At 41.0% G+C, this 19384-nt stretch overlaps 1 protein-coding gene across 1 annotated transcript; it reads right to left on the reverse strand.

Moving 5' to 3' along the window:
* Positions 1-15021: 15021 nt before the first annotated feature.
* On the reverse strand, positions 15022-18373 carry LOC135503761 (5-hydroxytryptamine receptor 7-like). The gene is made up of 2 exons (XM_064921902.1): positions 17892-18373; positions 15022-17185 (listed from the first exon to the last, which is right to left on the reverse strand). Exons 1-2 carry the CDS (start codon positions 18371-18373, stop codon positions 16429-16431), a joined length of 1239 nt encoding a protein of 412 aa, XP_064777974.1. The 3' UTR covers positions 15022-16428.
* Positions 18374-19384: the final 1011 nt, after the last annotated feature.

The following is a 19384-nucleotide window of genomic DNA, read 5'->3' on the forward strand; positions in this document are numbered from 1 at the left end:
TTAAAAATGGACAATACCCAATAATGACATCATAATAGAAGTTAACATGTTTTTATAAATGTGTGCACATTTATTGAAAAGTTAGAGGTTTACATACACTTAGGTTGGAGTCATTAAAACTCGTTTTTCAACCACTCCACAAATTTCTTGTTAACAAACTATAGTTTGGCAAGTCGGTTAGGACATCTACTTTGTGCATGACACAACAATTGTTTACGGACAGATTATTTCACTTATAATTTACTGGATCACAATTCCAGTGGGTCAGAAGTTTACATACACAAAGTTGGCTGTGCCTTTAAACAGCTTGGAAAATTCCAGAAAACGTTCATCTTTACAAACAATAGTACGCAAGTATAAACACCAAGGGACCACGCAGTCATCATACCACTCAGGAAGAAGACGCGTTCTGTCTCCTAGATATGAATGTACTTTGGTGCAAAAAGTGCAAATCTAACCCAGAACAACAGCAAAGGCACTTGTGAAGATGTTGGAGGAAACAGGTACAAAAGTATCTATATCCACAGTAAAACGAGTCCTATATCGACATAACCTGAAAGGCCGCTCAACAAGGAAGAAGCCACTGCTCCAATACCGCCATAAAAAAGCCAGACTACGGTTTGCAAATACCAATGGGGACAAAGATCGTACTTTTTGGAGAAATGTCCTCTGGTCTGATGAAACAAAAATAGAACTCTTTGTCCATAAAGACCATCGTTATGTTTGGAGGAAAAAGGGGGAGGCTTGCAAGCCGAAGAACACCATCCCAACCGTCAAACACAGGGGTGGCAGCATCATGTTGTGGGGGTGCTTTGCTGCAGGAGGGACTGGTGCACTTCACAAAATAGGTGGCATCATGAGGCAGGAAAATGATGTGGATATATTGAAGCAACATCTCAAGACATCAGTCAGGAAGTTAAAGCTTGGTCGCAAATGGGTCTTCCAAATGGACAATGGCCCCAAGCATACTTCCAAAGTTGTGGCAAAATCGCTTAAGGACAACAAAGTCAAGGTATTGGAGTGGCCATCGCAAAGCCATGACCTCAATTTCATCGAAAATTTGTGGGCAGAACTGAAAAAGTGTATGCGAGCAAGGAGGCCTACAAACCTGACTCAGTTACACCAGCTCTGTCAGGAGGAACAGGCCAAAATTCACCCAACTTATTGTGGGAAGCTTGTGGAAGGCTACCCAAAACGTTTGACCCAAGTTAAACAATTTAAAGGCAATGCTACCAAGTACTAATTGAGTATATGTAAACTTCTGACCCATTGGGAATGTGATGAATGAAATAAATGCTGAAATAAATAATTTTCTCTACTATTTATCATGATTTTAAAATTCTTAAAATAAAGTGGTGATCCTAACCTACCTAAGACAGGGAATTTTTACTAGGATTAAATGTCAGGAATTGTGAAAAACTGAGTTTAAATGTATTTGGCTAAGGTGTAAGTAAACTTCTGGCTTCAACTGTAAATATCTAATTCAGAGTCAACAGAACCACATTTGGCAGCTATTACAACTGTGAGTCTTTCTGTGTAGGTCTCTAAGAGCTTTACATACCTGGATTGTACAATATTCACACATTGTTTTTAACTAATAATCTTCAAGCTCAGCCTAGTTTGTTGTTGATCAATTCTAGACAGCCATTTTCAAGTCTTGCCATATATTTTCAAGCCGATTTAAGTCATAACTGGAACTAGGCCACTCAGGAACATTCAATGTTGTCTTAGTAAGCAACTCCTGTTTATATTTGGCTTTGTGTTTTATATTATTGCCCTGCTGAAAGGTGAATTTGTCTCCCAGTGTCTGTTGGAAAGCAGACTGTACCAGCTTTTTTTGCCTGTGCTTAGCTCTATTCCGTTTATTTTCATCCTAAAAACTCCTTAGTCCCTTGTCGATGTAAAGCATACACATAACATGATGCAGCCACTACCATGCTTGAAAATATGAAGAGTGGTACTTAGTGAGTTGTTATGATGGATTTTCCCCCCAAAATAACGCTTTGTATTCAGGCCATAAAGTTTATTTCTTTGCCACATTTTCTGCAGTTTTACTTTAATGCCTTTTTGCAAGCAGGATGCATTTTTGGGAATATTTTTTGAATAATTTTATCCATTTTAATTCAGTTTGTAACACAACAAAATGTGGAAAAGGTCAAGGGGTATGAATACTTTCTGAAGGCACTGTAAGTAGTAGTTATTTTTCAGCAACTCTGGCTAGTGGCTAAAATATGGCAGCAACTACACAGATTAGCCTACCTACATCATCACACAAAACGCAGATTGTTTTTAAGCTCCTATGCAATGTGTAGGGACTGCGCCCTGCTTGTGCAACTGCAGTATCTCTTACAAAAGACAAAGAACGTTGAAGCCTTCATAATGGCCTTGAATGTTCGTTCAGATCGCTGCAGGTTTTTTATTTCAGCTGTTCAGAAATATGAGGCTGTAATGCTCATTTGAGTGTTAAGGCTGAAGCAAACCGACTGCAGATGAAAGTCGAAGTCTGCAGTCGGGAGAGGTGCATCTGCAACAGGCGAAAGTCAGACACTGATGTGGTTTTCCAACAGCAATGCTCACTGCAACATGGCAGGGTTGCCATTGTTTATAAAAGTGTTTCTTTGTAATGTCTCCAACCCCCATATCACGCACTTACAAACTGAAATCATATGTGTGTTCATTGTACAATCAATTGGTGGGAGAGCCTCAAATATCACATTAATTTGTAAACTCAGCAAAAAAAGAAACGTCCTTTTTTCTGGAACCTGTCTTTCAAAGATAATTCGTAAACATTCAAATAACTTCACATATCTTCATTGTAAATGGTTTAAACACTGTTTTCCATGCTTGTTCAATGAACTATAAAGAATTAATTAACATGCACCTGTGGAATAGGCGTTTAGACACTATAAGCTTACAGACAGTAGGCAATTAAGGTCACAGTTATGAAAACTTAGGACACTAAAGAGGCCTTTCTACTGACTCTGAAAAAGACCAAAAGAAAGATGCCCAGTGTCCCTGCTCATCTGCGTGAATTTGCCTTAGGCGTGCTGCAAGGATGCATGAGAACTGCAGATGTGGCCAGGGCAATACATTGCAATGTCCAGACTGTGAGTCGCCTAAGACAGCGCTACAGGGAGACAGGACGGACAGAAGATCGTCCTCGCAGTGGCAGACCACGTGTAACAACACCTGCACAGGATTGGTACATCCGAGCATCACACCTGTGGGACAGGTACAGGATGGCAACAACAACTGCCTGAGTTACACCAGGAACGCACAATCCCTCCATCAGTGCTCAGACTGTCCGCAATAGGCTGAGAGAGGCTGGACTGAGGGCTGGTAGGCCTGTTGTAAGGCAGGTCCTCAGCAGACATCACCGGCAACAATGTTGCCTCTGGGCACAAACCCACCATTGCTGGACCAGACAGGACTGGCAAAAAGTGCTCTTCAGTGACAAGTCGTGGTTTTGTTTCACCAGGGGTGATGGTCGGATTCGCATTTATCGTCAGAGGAATGAGCATTACACGGAGCGGGAGCGGAGCAGGATCGATTTGGAGGTGGAGGGTCTGTCATGGTCTGGTCATCATTGGACTGAGCTTGTTGTCATTGCAGGCAATCGCAATGCTGTGCGTTACAGGGAAGACATCCTCCTCCCTCATGTGGTACCCTTCCTGCAGGCTCATCCTGACATGACCCTCCAGCATGACAATGCCACCAGCCACACTGCTCATTCTGTTCGTGATTTCCTGCAAGACAGGAATGTCAGTGTTCTGCCATGGCCAGCGAAGAGCCCGGATCTCAATCCCATTGAGCATGTCTGGGACCTGTTGGATCGGAGGGTGAGGGCTAGGGCTAGAAATGTCCGGGAACTTGCTGGTACCTTGGTGGAAGAGTGGGATTAAATCTCACAGTAAGAACAGGCAAATCTGATGTAGTCCATGAGGAGGAGATGCACTGTAGTACTTAATGCAGCTGGTGGCCACACCAGATACTGACTGTTACTTTTGATTTTGACCCTTTGTTCAGGGAAACATTATTCAATTTCTGTTAGTCACATGTCTGTGGAATTTGTTCAGTTTATGTCTCAGTTGTTGAATCTTGTTATATTCACTCAAATATTTAAACATGTTAAGTTTGCTTTAAATAAACGCAGTTGACAGTGAGAGGACGTTTCTTTTTTTTGCTGAGTTTATATATCTACTGTATACATTGAATCACTGAAAAGTTGGTTCCTGTTATAGTCATGTCACATTCGTAGGGGTCAAACAAAAACACCCTAATGATTAGATGACAAAAGAGCATCCCACAATGCAGGTGATGGCTGCAGGATGAAGTTGGTGAAGATCATCTGCAGAAACTTGCAGTCAATTACAGTCAAAACTTAATGTACTTTCACATAAGTTCATATAGTCAACATTTTTATTTTTACTTTTTACGCCTTTTTCTCCTCAATTGGTAGTTACAATCTTGTCCCATCGCGGCAATTCCCTTATGGACTCGGGAGAGGCAAAGGTCGAGAGCCATGCGTCCTCTGAAACACAAACCGCACCGCTTCTTGACACATTGCTCGCTTAACCCGGAAGCCAGCTGCACCAATTTGTCGGAGGGAACACCATACAGCTGGAGCCCGATGTCAGAGTGCATGCGTCCGGCCCACCACAAGGAGTCGCTAGAGCGCGATGTGACAAGGACATTCTGGCTGGCCAAACCCTCCCCTAACCTGGACGACGCTGGGCCAATTGGGTGGGTGAAGAGGGGGTGAGTGTGCACAGTAGCTACTTAGAAAAAATATGTGCGTAAAATAACAGGCACTCAGAACATGATCCATAGCTTTGGGAAAGATGTTTCCAGAATGGCGGGGTCGGGGTGAAAACCTATTACAAATGCATGAGCTATGTTCGTTGGAATGCTTTTCAGGGTTAGAATAATTGATGTAGGAGTTTCAATGTTGAGAGGTTCTGTTAACCCCTTCCCCCCCATTGGTTTTATTGATATTTCCTAAAGTGCAAATAGATATGTATTTTTTTTATTCCCACCCCCACCCCCAACCTCCTGGAAATACGACATTTTAGGAAAAATGAAACGAGTAAAAAGAGTAGCAATAGAAATGAATTGTATCATACATTTTCTTAGGGGAGAAGTTTCAGACCCTCGATGAACATATCAGGGTAAATATACAGTAGTTCTGGTTTACTCTGAATATTGGACTGCAATAGCTGCATACAATATAACCTGTCTGTCATCCAACAAATAAATTGGGAATTAAATTGGCTTTTCACGTTAGACCGGTGAACAGGCATTTGGAGTTGAGGAGTCATGTCCGTGTCCTGAGTTCTGGGATTGAGTTTGATTCTATAGGAGCCCCTCATCTAATTTGCCCAGTCATTCCATTTCAAGATTGGAAATGTCTCAATTCTATTACCAAGTAATAACTCCCTGACAGTTGATTATTTTTTTGGCTAAAAATGCAGAGGAAATGTTTGCTGATGCATTTGAAAGTGAGTTGAGAAAGCTTTGAAGACACTTTTTTTTAATGGGTTGAAACGTCGAGATTGCTTATGGCAATAAAGATGGGATGTGCTGACCTTGTCATTGACATGATGGTCATTTAAGAAGAGTCGGGGACCTTACCTTAATGTCATTTCCCAATATACCTCAGTAGTAGTCTACTTGATTTGAAGTCACTTGGAGGACTTTATAGCTAAAGTACAAAGCTATTTTTACTGTATATAACCTCTCTATTGTTATAGCCTCACTACTGTATACAGCCTCACTACTGTATACAGTCTCACTACTGTATACAGCCACACTACTGTATACCTCACTACTGTATAGTTATAGCCTCTCACTCACTACTGTATACTAGTTATAGCCTCACTACTGTATACAGCCTCACTACTGTATACCTCACTGTTATACTGTCTCACTACTGTATATATACTGTATATAGCCTCACTACTGTATATAGCCTCACTACTGTATATAGCCTCACTACTGTATACAGCCTCACTACTGTTATAGCCTCACTACTGTTATAGCCTCACTACTGTATAGCCTCACTACTGTTATAGCCTCACTACTGTATACAGCCTCACTACTGTATACAGCCTCACTACTGTATACAGCCTCACTACTGTTATAGCCTCACTACTGTATACCCTCACTACTGTATACAGCCTCACTACTGTATACAGCCACACTACTGTTATAGCCTCACTACTGTATAAAGCCTCACTACTGTATATAGCCTCACTACTGTATACAGCCACACTACTGTTATAGTCTCACTACTGTTATAGCCTCACTACTGTATACAGCCTCACTACTGTTTACAGCCTCACTACTGTATACAGCCACACTACTGTTATAGCCTCACTACTGTATACAGCCTCACTACTGTTATAGCCTTACTACTGTTATAGCCTCACTACTGTATAGCCTCACTACCTCTCTATAGCTGTTATCAGCTGTATATAGCCTCACTACTGTATACAGCCTCACTACTGTTATAGCCTCACTACTGTTATAGCCTCACTACTGTATACAGCCTCACTACTGTTATAGCCTCACTACTGTATACAGCCTCACTACTGTTATAGCCTCACTACTGTATACAGCCTCACTACTGTATATAGCCTCACTACTGTTATAGCCTCACTACTGTATACAGCCTCACTACTGTTATAGCCTCACTACTGTTTAGCCTCACTACTGTATATAGCCACACTACTGTTATAGCCTCACTACTGTATATAGCCTCTCTACTGTTAAAGCCTCACTACTGTATACAGCCTCTCTACTGTTATTTTTCACTGCCTTTTTACTGTTGTTTTTATTTCTTATCTATTCACCTAATACCTCTTTTTTTAAACTTAAAATTGCACTGTTGGTTAGAGCCTGTAAGTAAGCATTTCACTGTAAGGTCTACTACACCTGTTGTATTTGGCTCACGTGACAAATAAACTTTGATTTGTTCATCATGAATCAATCTGCCAAATCAAGTCTGTCCTCAGAGCGACATTGCAGGCCTCCTCATTCATACTTATGGCAGCAGAGTTTGGCTTCAGCCACTAGCCCACCAGTATCAGTTGTTAGAATCTTTCACTCACTGCAATAATCCCTAGGACAAGAGTTCCCAGAGAACAGCTATGATGATTTATGGGCCCCTGAGCAATCGGGTACTGCTGATATCCATCCTCAGTCATGCAAGTGCCATGTCAATGAAGATTCCTTGATTCCTCCTCGCACTCTAATTCTGCACACATCTCTAACATTGACACTTCCTCTGCTGTAAACTGTTGTCACAGATGACACATTTGTCGTTTTGAGCGGATATTAGAGTTTCACATCTCAGAAATCACTCCGCCATTTCCTGGTTGCTAAAACTCTAATAGTTTGCCTAATTTCAGTTTATGTGATAAAATAAGTTAATATAGTGTATAGAGTCGTTGTACCATTTAAACCGCTGTGAAATATATTTTCCATTCCCACAAATATTGTTGTTTCAGCTGTTTGAAGCTGGTGTACAAAACAAAAGTTGAAGCTGGCGCACAAAACCGAAAGTAAAAGAGGTAGAAACAAAACGGGAAGCATAGAAATAGCGCACATAGAACAGATCTACTGCTTCTTAGACTTGCTTTCAAGTAGAATGATAGATCTATAACTCACATTTCTATGTGAATTTTGTCAGGTCGCCCACAAAGTTATATATTGCCACTTTAAGCTTTCCGTTGGCTCCTGATGTGTGTTGAATAATCAGACCTCTTGCTGTCTCTTTGAAAAACATGCACAGAGAGGATGTTTTATAGAGGTGTCTGATTTAGCAATAAGGCACCTCGGGGGTTTGTGGTATATGGCCAATATACCACGGCTAAGGGCTGTTCTTATGTGCACCGCTGAGTGCCTGGATACAGCCCTTAGCCGTGGTATATTGGCCATATACCACAAACCCCCGAGGTGCCTTACTGCTATTATAAACTGGTTACCAACGTATTTAGAGCAGTAAAAATACATGCTTTGTCATACCCGTGTTATACGGTCTGATATACCACCGCTGTCAGCCAATCAACATTCAGGGCTCAAACCATCCAGTTCATAATTTAAACTATAAACCTGCCAGCTGTAATCCTGGACATTAACCCTGTGACCTTGTCTATCTGAGCAAAGTCCTTGAGCTCAGAGAGAGAAGGTAAACAAGAGCTGCGCTCCAATTAGGGTTAGTTACAGGTCTACAAAGTAGGGCAACGTAGAGCCTTTCGCTTTGAATACTATTTTAAACCACCGCCCAACAGCACCCAGGGGTCAGGTATTTTATGCAATCGGGCACAGTTGCATGAAACTAGCTACAATAATATTCAAGACCTGTTTTTATATATTTGCTTATGTAGTGTTTAATTGCATTCTACAAACTAAATTAGTGTTTGTAGATACAGAAATAGCCCAATTAACACTGAATTCTACCAAGCAGCAAAGCGGGAGAGCCTTTTTAAAAGTCTATGGAAATGCAGGCCATGTTAATTGCTCATACACTAGCCCTGTAAACGTGTCCCTGAGGATGCATGTTGAGTCCAAATTAGGTCACCTGATATTCAAACAAGGCTCACAGTCAGATGGAGCACAGCAATGCACAGGTGCCCCACCACACTGATTAATGTTTTTGATGAGGCATTTGTTGCATCTCTGCTAGTGGGTCAGCGGTTATGCGGTCATGGCCAGAATTTGTTAAGGTGGAATTGGACACTGGGGGGAGGGGTCTGTAACAACCTTGCCATGCTGTTGTCCGCAGTCTGATTAGGATTCCACAGGGATGTGTGAGAACAGGCTGCTTGCTGTATGCTGTGTGGAGGAACTCTGTTTCACCAAGTTTCCTCATTAAAATGATACGCAAGTGATAAGGAAGTGCTACTTTCTATTACATTTTATGCATTTACTGTCTAGATTTGATATGTACATTTTACCGGCAATAGTAGAGCTCGTAATTGAATATATATATTTGGTCTCGGTAGCCTGCAGTGTCTCAGTTGATGGGGCTGTCCAGAAACCAGAGTGACAAGATGGGATAATTAGAACTGTGATCTCTGCTGTCCAACAAACACCTTGAAGAAGTTGAAGGACCTATAAAATAGGCTATCAGCTGATCATGCCATCTGATATGAATTAGTGCCTGAATACCTACCACTGCTGAGCATTTTGACGTTGAATTGGCATGCTATTGCCTGGAGGAAATTATTATCTTGGAAGAGTGCATGTAGTTATGCTCTCTCTGTCTCTGAATAGGGTTAAATTAGTCGTCCTATTGGACTCATCACACATCTGCCTTTTTCAATCTAGTCTAGCAGTCCCTTGTGTATTTCCATAAATCATCAAATGAATCCTGTTCACGCCTACAATTTTTTTTAAAAGCGATGGTTCCAAGTGTGATGAATTCAATACGGATGAATTACAGATGTGCTGAGTGCATTACCTTCAGCAGACGAGAGTAGCATAAACCGGCAAGGATCTTTTCTTTTTAAATTGCTGTCAGCCGTTTCTCTCTAACTTTTGTCCTCTAGAATTAATCACAGCTATGTTTCCATTAACTTGTGCACTCGTTTTTTTTGTAGACATTTAGAAGGATCGCATAGAAAATAGATGCGACAATTGCATGCTAGGGTGCATTTAAAAACAGCTGTACGTAATGGCATCTCACCGAGAGAAAAAAAAACTAGTGTCGAATAAAAATGTAGTGGTTGAAGCGTTTCCGTTACCCATTTAGGCAGTAAATAAATTGGCTACAGCCTGTATCCCCTCCCACCTATCTGTATTATGTCTCAGGAAACCAGAGAAAGCCAGAATGGATAGAATGCAATAACTGACTAATATTTGCCATGTTCTAATACTTCCCATGTACCTGAATGTATCGCCATGGTGAAACTTGCACTCCTGCAGATCGGAAATAAGTGGATGGTGAAACTTGTATCCAGCCAACCAGAAAAGCAGGGCATTATTGAAAGTCAAGACAATCCTTGTCCTGCAAAGAAACATTATTTTTTATAGTTTGCATTTTTTATTTTGTACGAAGTAGGCGTTTCAAATTAAATGAGGAGTGGAGTTTTATAGTTATGCATGACATTACGTGCCCCTCAAATGATTCGGCAATCTTAATTTATTCGAAAAACACAGTTTCCATCATCATTTGTCGCAATTGTTTATTTATTTAACCTTAATTTAACTAGGCAAGTCAGTTGAGAACAAATTCCTATTTACATTGACGGCCTACACCTGCCAAACCCGGACAACGCTGGGCCAATTGTGCGCCGCACTATGGGACTCCCAATCACTGAGATGCAGTGCCTTAGACCGCTGCGCTTCTCAGGAGCCCTGAAGAAAGATAAAGAAAGAAATCAAGAAAAGCTCGACAAAATAACAATCTTCCAACCCTGTCAAACAGGATAAAAATGTTGTTGATCTTTAGAAAATGTCTCATATCTGCTGGTTCCATTACACAATTATATTTTTTGCAACATTGCTTTCGTCACATAAACCTGGGTCAATAGAAACCTGCCTACTGTCAAAGTTTCTCTCAGATATCCCTCCCAGTCTGACACTAATGACATGACCCCTCAGGGCAGAGGACAGAGGGTGGCAGTAAGACACTGGACAGATGGACAGTCACAAAGAGGCTTGGGAGGTTTCAGCCATGTTGTGTCATTTAAGGAGATATTAAGGTCTAGAGACACTTGGATGATTTCCCTCCATTTGAGTTGTATTAATCACAGGAGGCTGCTGAGGGGAGGACTACTCATGATAATGTCTGGAATGGAGTGAATGAAATGGTATCAAACAATTGGAAATCATATGTTTGATACCATTCCATTAATTCCATTCCAGCCATTACTATGAACCCGTTCTCCCAAATTAAGGTGCCACAAATACAAATACAGGTGTGCCATGCTTGTAGCCTCATACCCAAGAAGACTCAAGGTTGTAAATGCTGCCAAAGGTGCTTCAACAAAGTAATGAATAAAGGGCATGAATACTTATTTAAATGTGATATTTCACTTTTTTTCTAGGTGTCATCAGACTAGAGAATCTTGTTTCTCATTGTCTGAGAGTCACTTCTCATGATCTGAGAGTCCTTCACCTCCCTGACCAAGGCCCTTCTCCCCCGATTACTCAGTTTGGCCGGGCGGCAAGCTTTAGGAAGAGTCTAGGCGGTTCTAAGGTTCTTCCAATTAAGAGTAATGGAGGCCACTGTGTTCTCAGGGACCATCAATGCTGCAGAAATGTTTTGGTACCCTTCCCCAGATCTTTGCCTCGACACAATCTTGTCTCGGAGCTCTACGGACAATTCCTTTGACCTTATGTCTTGGTTTCTGCTCAGACATTCACTGTCAACTGTGGGACCTTATATAGACAGGTGTTTACCTTTCCAAATCATGTCCAATCAATTGAATTTATCACAGGTGGACTCCAATCAAGTCATAGAAGCATTTCAAGGATGATAAATGGAAACAGGATGCACCTGAGCTCAATTTAGAGTCTCATAGCAAAGGGTCTGAATACTTATGTCAATAAGATATTTCAGTTTTTTTTAATATATATATTTGCTAAAATTTATAAAAACCTGTTTTCGCTTTGTCATTATGGGGTATTGTGTGTAGATTGAAGAGGAGAAAAACAATTTAAGCCATTTTATAATAAGGCTGTAACCTAACAAAATGTGGAAAAAGAAAGGGGTCTGAATACTTTCAGAATGCAATGTATCTCAATGTTTCTCCCCCCAGTGCATGTTGCTCACAGTTCACAGAAGGTGTTGCTACCAGTGTGTCCCCCTCCCACACTGATCCAATGTTAATGATGATGATGACTGGTAGCATGTAGCCTACACCCTCTATCTGCTGATCCCCACAAACAGCTAAAAGAGCTAAAAGAGTCTTTGGTGAGCTCACTTGTCCAATGCGTGTGTCAGAACTCTGATAGTGGTGGTCTGTTAATACAGACACCTGCTTGTTTAAATGCATGGGGGGAATATTCCACAGGACTATGATTTACTGGACCTGAAATTGCTTTGTCTCTGAGAACCAGGGTCTGTCCATGTTTAGCTCACCCACCATGGGTGGAGGGGAGTAGACCAATGATGTACAGTATATAAACACTAGATATCTTATGCTATGTATTGGCCAATGAGAGACTTTGAAACTACCTATCTGCCATAATTTGGCACTCCCCAGTAGGAGCAGTCCTCCATTGGAATGAATGGAAATCTACATTATTTCAATTAAATGTTTGCAAGACAAAATTAAATGTATTTAAGTATTTTTGTTGTTGTAGTGGGGACATTAATATTAACACGCTCCAAAAATTATACTTTTAGGAAAATCTTTCTATATTTTTTATTTATTTGTATGTTAAGCTCACATACTATAATTTAAATGTATGCATTAAGGTGTCTTTAATATAATACAAGTAGAAAAAACTAATGTATACATTAATAAACGCCTTTCTGGAGGCTTCCAAAATATATATTTTTTTACAATGGTGGAGGAGTCGTAAAAAGAGGCGTGGTGACTTCAAAACAGCGCCCCCTGTGTGTCACTCTAATGTATACTGTTTATAAATCATTAAAGCAGACGCTACTCCAGGAAGTCCATGCACCAGGCGTCCAAAGGCTTTTTATTCAAGTTAAACCCCAACTTCCCCTTTATTAATTGTTAGCTTTAAATCCAATTCTTAATTCTAATTAGAATATTGATTCATTAGGATGCCTATTAGAGTGAGAAGTTAGAGCATAAAATAGTCTACACTGGAACAGGATGCTGCCTGTGGAAAGGTAAATTAGAAAGATGGCAGGAAATTCCAGCGAGGAGACAGTAATGAGCAATATCATGTTATTCTTCCCCACAGAGAGGATTTCATTTGACGTGCTGTTTCATGGTATGCCATTTGTCATACTGCAATTATACCTTGAATGTGCATATCTGTGCTGAAAATCTGCATGTGCGCAGATACAAAAGGTGGAGCCATATGCTCTAGGTGAAGCTTTAAATTAAATGTGACAAGAAAATCAGCCAATTTACAGTGTATTATAAACATTGGAGTTTAAACAGCTTGCCTATGAATATACAGATGTAATTTATCTGCGGTGGATTATTCAGTGTGCGGAGCCCTATCTGGAGGTAAACACCCAGGCCACTCAGACTGCATTTCCACAAGCAGGCCAATTCTCATCAGAATTGGGGTGCCTAAAAAAACACAGCCTCAGAGTTGAATCTGTCCTTTCAAATCTTCTCAAGGTCTTCAGTGAACATCTTTTTTGTGTGGGTTTCATATGTAAGACACAGGGTTTGGAGTTGTACGCTCTCCGGTCACAGTGTCCATTCATTTCCGTGGATATTTCATAGCAAGAGTAGTTAAAATACCTTGAATTTGCTATTGACTAGGAGGTTTAAAAGCCACTTTCATTCTTTGGATGTCTGTCCATACACCAAAAGTGTTACATTTATTTTAGTGAAAGAGAGAGAAGGTACATTTCAGGGAACGTCACCATGCCATTTGAGGGATTATAAGCACAGATACAATTATTAAAAGTATTTCATGGACAATCTATTAAGTATATTGCAATGAGAACTCCTGATTTACACTGACAAGACAAAGGAACTATTTCAAATGTACCCAGGGGAATAATAAATAAATAAACCAGTTAGAAAATTCTGGGATTTTATAGATAAACTGATTCAGAGTGTGGACTGTGGACCACCCTAATTCAGCATTTAGGGGTCTTTAAAAGTGTTCATCATTGGGGTAATTATTAGCAAAAGTTTTAAAAAAACAAGGACCCACCAGGTAGAGCAATTTCTCAGGAATGCAATGTCCATCCAGTACTCCCACCCACCCATTATCACTGAGAATTACCCCTCAAAGAGGCACAAATGGAAACAACCTGTATCCTCAGCTCAATTCTGTGGCTTTCCTTCTCTTTTTAGAACTGGTCAGGTCAGCGTTGGGTCATTGAAAAGGACATATCATCGAGTAATTTAAGAGGACGATCCATTTGAAAGGGTAATTCAGAGGTGTCAGAATCTCGGATTTATGGTTAGAGTGCATCTAGGAACCCGACGGACGAGAAACCTCAAGGTCATTGTTTGTACGCCCTGGTTCCATTATCCTGACTGACTCAGTGATGCGACCGTCACTGTAGCCGGATATACATTTAATTTACTCAGAGAGGACACTCCCTGATGTCTGCTTTGGCAATAAAAGGCCGGAGAGTGTGCAAAGCCTGCTTATTGTCAGAGGCAGATTCATTGTAGGGGCTTTAACTTCTATTGCTGTATTTTTGTCAGTCCTCATGCAATCCCATTACTTTTTCCTTGAGTCTTTCCTTTGGAAAACTATGTAAATGGCTTTAATAGTTCTCTCATGTGGTTTTCGAGTTGTGGTAATATCTTTCAGTTCCACGGCCTCATCATGATGCCATAGTTGTTTTAAGGTTCTATGTGTTTCAATGGTAGCTCTGTTCACATCTTAGCACGGGAGAATGGAGCGATCCAAATCCTCCCTTACAGCAGATTTGTCTAAATCCTAATTGCTTTTTTTTGTTGCTAATCCACAGGGTGCACAAGAGGAACGTTTTAGATTTAACCACAAGATAATACAAATACTATAAATTAAGCTATCCCTCGCTGGTCTATGATTCACACCTCAAAACAAATACCACTTCAAAGAAATAGCCAAGCCAATTGCTTCAGATGCAATGACTCACGTGGAAGCTGTGGGTTCCCTGATGTCAAGTGCCTCCCCCCTAGCAAGACAATTAATGCCTTGGTTATAATAATAATACTGATCCCCCTGTTGAGGCCAGCCCAGCATGTTTCCAAATGAAAGCGTGTGATCATCTATGATCCTCTGGTCTCTTCTAGTACATTCTGTTCCTTTTGGTGCTTCAACATTTACTACGGTGTTTGACTGAGCTTTGGCATGAAACAAGCACAGAGTCTAGCACGTCACTGTCAAATTAACACAATTTAGAGTTGTAGCATGATGTGTTGACCTAGTGTATTTTGACGTAAAATATAAACATTTCTAATAGTTAGATTTTATCAATACTGTAACGCAAAACTTTAAGGTAGAACAAGAACTACTACTAAAAATATATAATGTTCCTACATACTGTACAACCTGTTCCTTCTCATTCTCAGATATGCTATTTAATTAAAAAATGAAAAAAACATCTGGAATAAATGAACAAATCAAAACAATCAAACATTTATGTACCACTATTCACCCTAGTCAACCTTGGCCAATGTCATCCCTATCAACATAAGGTTTTTTCTCTACAATATACTTGAATATACATTGAACATTGAATATTTCAGTATACTTGAAAAAGGCCTAGCTTAATGACTGATCAAATAGTAATACATTGATCAAATATATTCACAGTATGTGCTGTACAATGAAGGGTTAATCCCAGTCCTTAACATATCAACATGTACATTTGAGTCATTTAGCAGATGCTCTTATCCAGAGCGACTTACAGGAGCAATTAGGGCTAAGTGCCCTGCTGAAGGCTCAAAACTAGTTATGCTCTAAAGTGCATGGTACATTTGACGAAATATGTCTATATGACCAACTGTCAAGCATATATAAATATGTTACTAACATAATTGTGTTGCATGACTGAGTTTGGTCAAAATTCTACACACAATAATTACAATTTCACAAATGGTTTCGAAGGTGGTTCATTGAACACACCATAAAACAATTAATTTTCCTGTTACTCAATATACATAACTGGAACCATGGCTCACCATCTGTGGTGCATATTGTTGAACTTTAAAATGTATCTTATTTAAAAAAAAATAATAATTCTCACACAAACTTTATGCATCGAGTGTGATTTTCAATTTCAAGTACCAAATACACAGTGATATATCTAACAAAATAACATGACGGCGTCATTTGTCCTACCACAGCCATAGCCTATTATTTGTCCTCTCATCCAATACATCAGAGTGTGCCATGCTATCTAAAGATGTTCTCTGCATTTCACCGTCATCTAACATTTAATTTCTGACAGTGTGCTCTAAAATGCAGAAGAACAGCCATTCAGAATGCCTATCAGAACAGTCGATTGAAAATAATTGATTGAGGGAAGACTGTAATCTGACGCTTGGTTTGGGTCTGTCCCAATAACCTGACAAAATGTGGAGCTAATGTTCTTGTGTGTGCCAGGTGTGAACAATAATAACAGTTATTTTCTATACATTTACATAGCCTTCCTCTACTCATGAACTGAATAGGATTCCTCAGTCTAGAGCAATGTTTGCTGACTGGTCCAGAGGGTTATCTGCCTTAATTTAGTCAAATGTCAAATACAATTTTTCATCCAAACCATAGCTTGCCGGTCTCTGTGAGTGAAACGAAGTTTAAGAAACACTGTTTTAGCTAGATCACCAGATCTGGTCTCTCAGCCAGTTTGAGGGCCTCGTGCATGCTGGCGGCGGAGAGTTTGCGGTTGATGTTCCTATACCTGCAGAGTAGGATGTTACGGTAGGTGGTCCTCAGGTCCCTGTTGAAGAAGGCGTAGATGAAGGGGTTGATGAGGGAGTTGGCGTAGCCCAGCCAGAGCAGGAACCTCTCCACCCAGAGGGGAACGCAGCTACACTCTGGCCCGCAGATGAAGGGCCTGGCCGTGGACAGAAGGAAGAAGGGCAGCCAGCAGACGGAGAAGGCCCCCACCACGATGCCCAGGGTGGCGGCCGCCTTCTGTTCCCGTTTGAAGATCGAGATGTTCTTCCTGTCGTTCTTCAGCAGACGAGAGAAACTGGCGCACTCCTCTACCTCCTTCTGGAGCTTAAAGGCCGCGGCCACGCAGTCAACACTGTTGCATTCGTCCTCCACCTTGGGGAAGCCTTGGATGGTGTGCTTGGCGGCACTCACCTTGGCCGCTCGGTAGATGTTGTAGTACATCATCAACATCACCGACATGGGGATGTAGAACGCGACGGCGGTGGAATAGATAGTGTAGCCCACGTCCTGGCTGATTAGACACACCTTGTCGTCGTTGACGTTCTGGGCCCAGCCGAACAACGGGGGAAGGGTGATGGAGGCCGACAGCAGCCACACAGACAGAACTATTTTGGCCATGCATCTCCCACTCTGTCGCACAGGGTAGGTCAAGGGTTTAGTTATGCCTAGGTACCTGTAATGGCAAAGAGATATGTTTTAAATATTGAGAAGTCTCCGATGGAAGTAATATGATTGACAAAGTAATCACAGGATAGTATAGATTCCTCAAACTCAACTATGGACAAACGAAGAAGCTGATTAGAGGGAAACAATGAAAGAACACAGTGAAGCCAGTTCCCTCTAATCAAGGAGGGACTTACCTGGGACACCAGGTGGGTGCAATTATTTATCAGGTAGACCAGAAAACCAGCAGGCTTTGGACCTCGTAGGGCAAGAGTTGAATACCCCTGGTATACTGTAGATCAAAGGGTGGCCAACCATCTTCCTGCTGCAGTGCAGGCTTTTGCTCCAGCCCTTCTCTAACGCACCTGATTATGCTAATCAAGGACCTGATGAGCAGCTGATTAGAAGCAGGTGTGTTAGAGCAGGGCTACAGTAAAAACCTGCACCTTCCCCCAGCCCAGAAACTCAAGAGGAGGAGGGTTGGCCACCCCTGGTATAGGGTTGACAGGGTTGGTATAGATACAATAATCCATTCTCAATGTTTCCTCAATGGTTGAATAAAAAAAAACATAATCAAGTCTGTTCATTGGTGCTAATTGCTGTTTACTTTTCTTATGAGACTAACCTGGATAAATAATGGTTTGGGGGAAGACAAAATTAAAAACATTTGCAATTTATTGGTTTCATTAGGGAGTCGAGACTGCATCTTGACTCACCTGTCTATGCTTATTACACACAGGGTCATGATTGATGCAGTGCAACACATCACGTCCATGGCAATAAAAACGTTGCAGAACACCTGTCCGAAGATCCACTGTCCCCCGATGAGGTCCGTGATGCTGACAAAAGGCATCACCGCCACGGCTATAGACAGGTCCGCGACCGCCAGGGAGACGATGAGATAATTGGAGGGCTGCTTCAGCTTCTTCACAAAGCACACGGATATCACCACAAGTAAGTTACCGCAAATGGTGAGCAAAGTGAGCACAGTGAGAACTCCTCCGATAAGAACCTTCTCCACATTCCCGTGGCTGAGAATCTGCATCCCGCATGTCGTGTCATTTTCCGTGGGGCTCAGAATTGGCAAAGTTGCAGTGGTTGTTTGGTGCGCCCTCAGCAGACGCAGATCCATCTCCGCTGTAGTCATACTGGTCCTGGCAAGTTCCTTCATCAGGTCTTTGGTCAAAGATGATCTCATGAGATTAATAAGATTTAATTGGTTCCATTCGTATATATTAATTCGTTATTAATAATGCATTGGGAATCCATCAATGCACAATGATTATTCCCCCCAATTTCAGTGATTCATTAGTCTTTTCCATAATTTCTCCAAATTACCAGTCCCTGTAGTACCCTTATCCATGCAGCGGCGCCAAGGCAGCAGGTTAATGGGTTAGAGTAAATTAATAGGATAAACAGACTCCGGTTAACAAGCTTGGTTTGTGATACATTGTAAAATGTAAGGCGGTGACCATCGCAGGAGTGGTTAGCGCAGCAAAGAACTCTGGAAATGTTGTATCGGCTAGACTGGAGGGAAATATACCGGGATGACGTCAGAAGAACCCGCAGAGGTGTAGGCTAGCCTAGTTAATCGTCGCCACAAAGTCATAATTATGGCTAAACCCCTTCTATTTCTACAATTTCTCTTCTTATAATCAGATTTTTAACCTAACCTTAACCCCAACCTTATCCACACAACTAACCTTATGCCTAACACAAACCATAAATTAAGACCATGAATTTTGGGGATATAGACAATTTTGACTTTTTGGCTGTGCTAACTAGTGACAAACAGTCTAGTTGGAAATTATTCTATAAATATAAAGCATATGCATATCACAGATTATATTTTATTTGGGTTTTTAGAACGGAGCAACACCTTGTTGCCATTATTTTACCAATTGTAGTTAGTGTTTATGTGTGCATGCATGTGTGTGAAAGAGGGGGAGAGAGAGATTATTTACTGTTAACTGTTGACTTTTTATTGTTTATTTCACTTTTCTTTATCCATTTCACTTGCTTTGGCAATGTAAACATATGTTTCCCATGCCAACAAAGCCCCTTGAATTGAATTTAATTGAGAGAGATCGCGAGAGTATCAGATTTATGCACTTTGGCGCCATCCTGAGGCTTTATTATAGGTCAAAATGTTTTTACAATATCCACATTTTTTCACACAGTCAAATAGTGATTTTATTATATTTAGGAT

The sequence above is a fragment of the Oncorhynchus masou genome, chromosome 18, assembly GCF_036934945.1.
Source record: "Oncorhynchus masou masou isolate Uvic2021 chromosome 18, UVic_Omas_1.1, whole genome shotgun sequence".
NCBI classification, from domain to species: domain Eukaryota; kingdom Metazoa; phylum Chordata; class Actinopteri; order Salmoniformes; family Salmonidae; genus Oncorhynchus; species Oncorhynchus masou.